Genomic DNA, 7650 nt, shown 5'->3' on the forward strand with positions numbered 1-7650 from the left:
CGACTTTGTGAGGAACAAGTTAGTGTTGGTGAGGATCACTGCAGCCATCAGTGTGACCACAAGAGCCACATGTCACTGATTCAACAGCTCCCCCCTCTGGATGAAGGACAGAACTGGAGGGAGCAGAGGAAGTAAACTCATCTTCACAAGCTTCATAAAAAGCAGTCAACTGGTCAAGAATGAACTTTTAGTGTTACTATTCACACAGAGTTAAAAACAAAAGATACTGATCTGTTTCCATGGCTGTTTCAGACGTATGAAAGCATCCAATGAGAGCCAAATGTTATTCATGCTGAACACAAAATGTCAAAATACGTCAAACAGTCCCAGTCACTGTAACGCCAACACGCCAAAACGTGTCTGGTTTTGTGAGGATGGGACGAGAGATCCACTTCTACTAAATGTGAAAGAAGCCACTGCAGGACACAAAGACTCTGATCAAACTTTTCCATGTAGTGAATAAAAACACCTGTAGAGCACAATGCCTTGTTTTATTGGTCAAAGGTTTCTTGGCTTCCAGGATAACACACGAGGTATCACAGAGTAACACAGGTAGCCGAGTGTTGGATATCAGGTCCGCTCCCTCTCCTGAGTTTAAAGACGGACCATCATTAAAACACTCAGAACCTCGTACAGCACAGTCATACTCCAAAATGCATCCCGGTTCTCCCTGAGACCAGAACACCAACAAACTCACAATGTGCATTTACAAAAGATTATTTTCTCACACAGACAATTAACATTAAATCTGCCACACAAACTCTCCACTGCAACATTTATGTGATCAGTTTTATATGTCAGTTGTGTATTTGGTCCTAAACTTTTTCTGTGTTCTGAAAGGTGTCAGATGGTCAAAGTGATGAACTGCTCAGGAATGTGATTTTTACAGATATGAGATTGTTATGCACTGAAAGCATTAGATCATCTGGAGGGAATGAAGTTCTTGTTAAATTCTTCTGGCGGCTCGGATGACATCTTCAGCGTTGACTTTATCTCCAAATTCAATCTCTCTGTGCTCCAGAAGTATTCCCTGCAGGACGATAGGAAAACAAACAATATTGCTTCAGATTAAACAGAAAGAATAGAACGATTGTCAGATCTGATATTCAGCATTTTTCAGATTAACAGGACCGCGGAAAAAAAATAGACTTAAATTGTTGGATTAAAATTCTTGATGCATTAATGCGTCCATCACTTTAATGTTGCAGCTGATAAAAGGCAGAACTCATTTTCAGAGCTGCAACGATTAATCAATTAGTTGTCAACTATTAAATCAATTGCAGACTATTTAGATAAATCAATTATCCTGTTGGAGTCATTTCTTAAGAAAACAAAGTAAAACATCTCAGTTCAGCTTCTTAAATGTGAATATTTTCTGGTTTCTTTCCTCCTCTGACAACATTTTCGGGTTGTGGACAAAATAAGACATGTGAGGACGTCATCTTGGGCTTTGGGAAACGCTGATCAACATTTTAAAAGCCAAACAACTAATCAATTAAATGGGACGGATTAATTGGCAATGAAAATAAACAGTAAAGTACCTCAAAATTGCAGGACAGTACTTGAGTAAATTGTACTTAATTACATTCCAAATAATACAATCGGACTCCTGGATAACTAAATTATCAGTATTAACCATGAAAAGTACATATTGGTCGAACCCCATTAAACAGCTCCATGTGTGATTATTTCATTATTTACTCCTCTGTGACATAATTTGTGATGTAAAACATGAATGACTGATCGTTAGTGTTGGAATAATTCTGGTCACCGTGACCGTAGAGGCTTTTACCTGCTCTCCTTTTCCAATGACGAAGACCCCGCCGAGGACGAAGCCCTCTCCAAACACGTTTCCCATGAATCCGTTCCTAAAGGCCCTCAGGCCGCTCATCCACACCCCGACACGCAGGAACCCCAGCAGACCCATCTTCCTCTCACGGGGTCCATAAAAACGTCTCTGTAAAACAAGCAGACAAACCAGAGGCCGTGACTCATTCATTCAGACTTAAACCAATTTTACACGGATCCTGAATGACTTCGTTTAAGAAGAAGTGATGCTGGAAAATTGGCTAAATCTAGCTCTTCTTAGGAAACCTCAGTATCAGGAGGGACAGCGACCACACAATATACCGATTCATTACAGAAAAACAACAGTCCACCTTCTCATCCAAGAAGATCTCCCCCTTGAAGAACGGGCGGAAGTTCTGGACCTCGGTGCCGACGTCCTCCTTCACCACAGCGTACAGAGGGACCCCGAGCTCGTCCAGCTGGGGTTTCAGAGAGGACAGCTCTGCAGCCTCCTGCAGACAATGACAGCATAAACAATTTCAAGATGCGTTTTGATATTAGTTGTATTTTTTACATAATTGTGAAGGTTCTGTTTCAAACTTTGTATGGATTGCCTTTTTTAATTGATCTTGTTTTTCCAGGATTGATTTTGGGGTAATCATTTATAAAATTATGCAGAAGAAAAGACAAACGTGTGTTTAGGGTGTGAATATTTCATGGATCCAGTAGCCTCAAACCAGATATTGTGGAATAACATGACTTTACACTTTAAGGGGACCTCAAGGAATAAAAGGGACGTTAAAAGGCTTTTTAAAAAACAAACAAACAACAGGGACAGGCCGATTATCAGCACCAATATTAGGCATTTTTCCATATATCAGCATTGGTGGATTTTTTCTCTAATTGCCGTATCTAGTCACCACTCTTGTTGTCTCACTCAGTGTCCCGCCCACAAGAAAACTCTTAATGATCCATTTTCATGACTGTATAAACTAATAAAAAAAAAAACTGATCTTAAAAGGATTTCATACCGTTTTACTTACACATTAATATTGTAAATATTAAGATTCAGAGTTTGAATCTCTTTTCCAAAAGCTACATAGTGCCCCTTTAACTAAAGGCATAAAAAAATGTTGCGTGAGGACGTATAAAATGGCAGAAAATGGAAATACGCAAATAAAATACCTTAAAAAATTGAACTTACAGTACTTTAGTAAATTGTACTTGTGATTGGTCATTCTACATTTTGACACCAAATATCAGTTGAAAAAACAGAAAAAAAAACATATTGGTCGACTCGGTTGGGAGAAGAAATTCAAACTGCAGCATTTATATTTTAGTTTTATTTTGTTCCCCTCTTGTTTTTGTCTGAAGATCAGTGGAGTTCAGCTCCTCCAGAGAGACCTGGGACGACTTTGTGAGGAACAAGTTAGTGTTGGTGAGGATCACTGCAGCCATCAGTGTGACCACAAGAGCCACATGTCACTGATTCAACAGCTCCCCCCTCTGGATGAAGGACAGAACTGGAGGGAGCAGAGGAAGTAAACTCATCTTCACAAGCTTCATAAAAAGCAGTCAACTGGTCAAGAATGAACTTTTAGTGTTACTATTCACACAGAGTTAAAAACAAAAGATACTGATCCGTTTCCATGGCTGTTTCAGACGTATGAAAGCATCCAATGAGAGCCAAATGTTATTCATGCTGAACACAAAATGTCAAAATACGTCAAACAGTCCCAGTCACTGTAACGCCAACACGCCAAAACGTGTCTGGTTTTGTGAGGATGGGACGAGAGATCCACTTATACTAAATGTGAAAGAAGCCACTGCAGGACACAAAGACTCTGATCAAACTTTTCCATGTAGTGAATAAAAACACCTGTAGAGCACAAAGCCTTGTTTTATTGGTCAAAGGTTTCTTGGCTTCCAGGATAACACACGAGGTATCACAGAGTAACACAGGTAGCCGAGTGTTGGATATCAGGTCCGCTCCCTCTCCTGAGTTTAAAGACGGACCATCATTAAAACACTCAGAACCTCGTACAGCACAGTCATACTCCAAAATGCATCCCGGCTCTCCCTGAGACCAGAACACCAACAAACTCACAATGTGCATTTACAAAAGATTATTTTCTCACACAGACAATTAACATTAAATCTGCCACACAAACTCTCCACTGCAACATTTATGTGATCAGTTTTATATGTCAGTTGTGTATTTGGTCCTAAACTTTTTCTGTCTTCTGAAAGGTGTCAGATGGTCAAAGTGATGAACTGCTCAGGAACATGATTTTTACAGATATGAGATTGTTATGCACTGAAAGCATTAGTTCATCTGGAGGGAATGAAGTTCTTGTTAAATTCTTCTGGCGGCTCGGATGACATCTTCAGCATTGACTTTATCTCCAAATTCAATCTCTCTGTGCTCCAGAAGAATTCCCTGCAGGACGATAGAAAAACAAACAATATTGCTTCAGATTAAACAGAAAAAATAGAACGATTGTCAGATCTGATATTCAGCATTTTTCAGATTAACGGGACCATGGAAAAAAAAAATAGACTTAAATTGTTGGATTAAAATTCTTGATGCATTAATGCGTCCATCACTTTAATGTTGCAGCTGATAAAAGGCAGAACTCATTTTCAGAGCTGCAACGATTAATCAATTAGTTGTCAACTATTAAATCAATTGCAGACTATTTAGATAAATCAATTATCCTGTTGGAGTCATTTCTTAAGAAAACAAAGTAAAACATCTCAGTTCAGCTTCTTAAATGTGAATATTTTCTGGTTTCTTTCCTCCTCTGACAACATTTTCGGGTTGTGGACAAAATAAGACATGTGAGGACGTCATCTTGGGCTTTGGGAAACGCTGATCAACATTTTAAAAGCCAAACAACTAACCAATTAAATGGGACAGATGAATTGGCAATGAAAATAAACAGTAAAGTACCTCAAAATTGCAGGACAGTACTTGAGTAAATTGTACTTAATTACATTCCAAATAATACAATCGGACTCCTGGATAACTAAATTATCAGTATTAACCATGAAAAGTACATATTGGTCGAACCCCATTAAACAGCTCCATGTGTGATTATTTCATTATTTACTCCTCTGTGACATAATTTGTGATGTAAAACATGAATGACTGATCGTTAGTGTTGGAATAATTCTAGTCACCGTGACCATAGAGGCTTTTACCTGCTCTCCTTTTCCAATGACGAAGACCCCGCCGAGGACGAAGCCCTCTCCAAACACATTTCCCATGAATCCGTTCCTAAAGGCCCTCAGGCCGCTCATCCACACCCCGACACGCAGGAACCCCAGCAGACCCATCTTCCTCTCACGGGGTCCATAAAAACGTCTCTGTAAAGCAAGCAGACAAACCAGAGGCCGTGACTCATTCATTCAGACTTAAACCGATTTTACACGGATCCTGAATGACTTCGTTTAAGAAGAAGTGATGCTGGAAAATTGGCTAAATCTAGCTCTTCTTAGAAAACCTCAGTATCAGGAGGGACAGCGACCACACAATATACCGATTCATTACAGAAAAACAACAGTCCACCTTCTCATCCAAGAAGATCTCCCCCTTGAAGAACGGGCGGAAGTTCTGGACCTCGGTGCCGACGTCCTCCTTCACCACAGCGTACAGAGGGACCCCGAGCTCGTCCAGCTGGGGTTTCAGAGAGGACAGCTCTGCAGCCTCCTGCAGACAATGACAGCATAAACAATTTCAAGATGCGTTTTGATATTAGTTGTATTTTTTACATAATTGTGAAGGTTCTGTTTCAAACTTTGTATGGATTGCCTTTTTTAAATTGATCTTGTTTTTCCAGGATTGATTTTGGGGTAATCATTTATAAAATTATGCAAAAGAAAAGACAAACGTGTGTTTAGGGTGTGAATATTTCAGGGATCCAGTAGCCTCAAACCAGATATTGTGGAATAACATGACTTTACACTTTAAGGGGACCTCAAGGAATAAAAAGGGATGTTAAAAGGCTTTTTAAAAAACAAACAAACAACAGGGACAGGCCGATTATCAGCATCAATATTAGGCATTTTTCCATATATCAGCATTGGTGGATTTTTTCTCTAATTGCCGTATCTAGTCACCACTCTTGTTGTCTCACTCAGTGTCCCGCCCACAAGAAAACTCTTGATGATCCATTTTCATGACTGTATAAACTAATAAAAAAAAAAACTGATCTTAAAAAGGATTTCATACCGTTTTACTTACACATTAATTTTGTAAATATTAAGATTCAGAGTTTGAATTTCTTTTCCAAAAACTACATAGTGCCCCTTTAACTAAAGGCATAAAAAAATGTTGCGTGAGGACGTATAAAATGGCAGAAAATGGAAATACGCAAATAAAATACCTTAAAAAATTGAACTTACAGTACTTTAGTAAATTGTACTTGTGATTGGTCATTCTACATTTTGACACCAAATATCAGTTGAAAAAACAGAAAAAAAAAACATATTGGTCGACTCGGTTGGGAGAAGAAATTCAAACTCTCAGAAATATTTTTTCCATAACTGAATAAACAAGTTTGAACAGTTTGAAGCTAGAAAGGTGGCAGGGTCCGCCACAACAAATATAAACAAAGTCTCCCCCCCAAAACTACACAGTGCACCTTTAAATGTCCCCTTTCATGAAACCAGTCACTTGTCCCACAAAGACACTGAGCTGTGATTGTATGACCTGATTACCTCTCTGCACAAGAATCATCCAGGTCTCCTCACTGCCATGATGACAGCTCCAGAGTTCCTCCACAGACCTTTAGCTTTCAGGGTTTGTTTTTCTGAGTTATGAAACGAGGCAAAAGGGTTAAAAACCGTTGAGCAGCGACTAAACAATGGCTCCTTTCAGTTCAACACACCCACAGTATTAGAAGCATTAACACGCAGAAGCTCTTTTGTGGTTCAAAACAAGCTGTGACTTACCTCTTGTCAACGTTTTCAGATCAGTCTCCTCCAGGTACCTGAGAGTGGCTGTGAGCGGTGGAGTCAGAAACATATCAGTGATATAATTCGTGAAACCAGCGATGAGGCCGCCGACAGTAGACACAGCGTTGAGTACCAGCTCCATTATTTCTCTTCTCTGTCCCCTTTACCACATGCTGTTTCCAAACACAACAACTCCTCTGACGCACCGCAGCTGGAAGCGCATTTAAATTCCTGCTAAACTTGATCCTCCCAGTGTTTCCCAAAGCCAAACCTCTTTTTTAAACCGAGATACTGATCAGAAGACTTGAGTGCACGCAGCTGAGTCTGATCTGCCGTCATCAAGAGAAGCAATGAGGAGACAACCGCAGATAGAAACATGACCAGAAAGTCATTACGCACCAGCGACCGTCCTCCTCCTTCAGTTCAAAGGTCACTGAGGAGGAAGAAATCTGCAGCGTCATTCACCAAGAAGGCTGCAGGCTTACACAATGAAGAGTGTTGTAATGTGTTCCCTTATTTCCAAATTAAGCGGATTTTTCTTATATGAGCTCATTTTGCTGGAAGTTAGTCACATGAACCATCACAACTAAAACCTTTGACACAATTTCACGCTTTGCCTGCTCTGATGGAGTTTAATCAGACACACAATTTAGAGACGGTTACAGAAATAAACTGAATAAATAGTTTAGTTTCAACTATTTAGATGATTGAAAAGTCAAAATTCTCAGATTCCAGCTTCTTAAATGTGAGTATGTTCAGGTTTCTTCTTCTTCTTCTGTGACAGTAAGCTGAGTATGTTTGGGTTGTGGACAAAAGAAGAGATTTGAGGACGTCATCTTGGGCTTTGGAAAACATTCACTAATCGATTAAATGAGAAAATAAGAGTTACAGAAATAAACTGAA

At 39.5% G+C, this 7650-nt stretch overlaps 1 protein-coding gene and 1 pseudogene across 2 annotated transcripts; both read right to left on the reverse strand.

Moving 5' to 3' along the window:
- Positions 1–472: 472 nt before the first annotated feature.
- LOC311250638 (peroxiredoxin-like 2A) lies at positions 473–2324 on the reverse strand (the record flags this gene model as incomplete). Its single annotated transcript, XM_084342495.1, has 3 exons — positions 473–1030; positions 1793–1957; positions 2160–2324. Coding segments are annotated over 3 exons (414 nt in total), but the record flags the coding sequence as incomplete, so codon positions are not given.
- A 1346-nt stretch (positions 2325–3670) lies between these two features.
- Positions 3671–7157, reverse strand: LOC311250736 (peroxiredoxin-like 2A; annotated as a pseudogene). Its single transcript, XR_014624932.1, has 5 exons — positions 6745–7157; positions 6511–6602; positions 5360–5500; positions 4993–5157; positions 3671–4228 (listed from the first exon to the last, which is right to left on the reverse strand). The product of XR_014624932.1 is annotated as a peroxiredoxin-like 2A (transcript).
- Between the last annotated feature and the right edge of the window lie 493 nt (positions 7158–7650).

This window comes from Pagrus pagrus (assembly GCF_965226575.1).
Source record: "Pagrus pagrus genome assembly, chromosome: 21".
NCBI lineage: Eukaryota > Metazoa > Chordata > Actinopteri > Spariformes > Sparidae > Pagrus > Pagrus pagrus.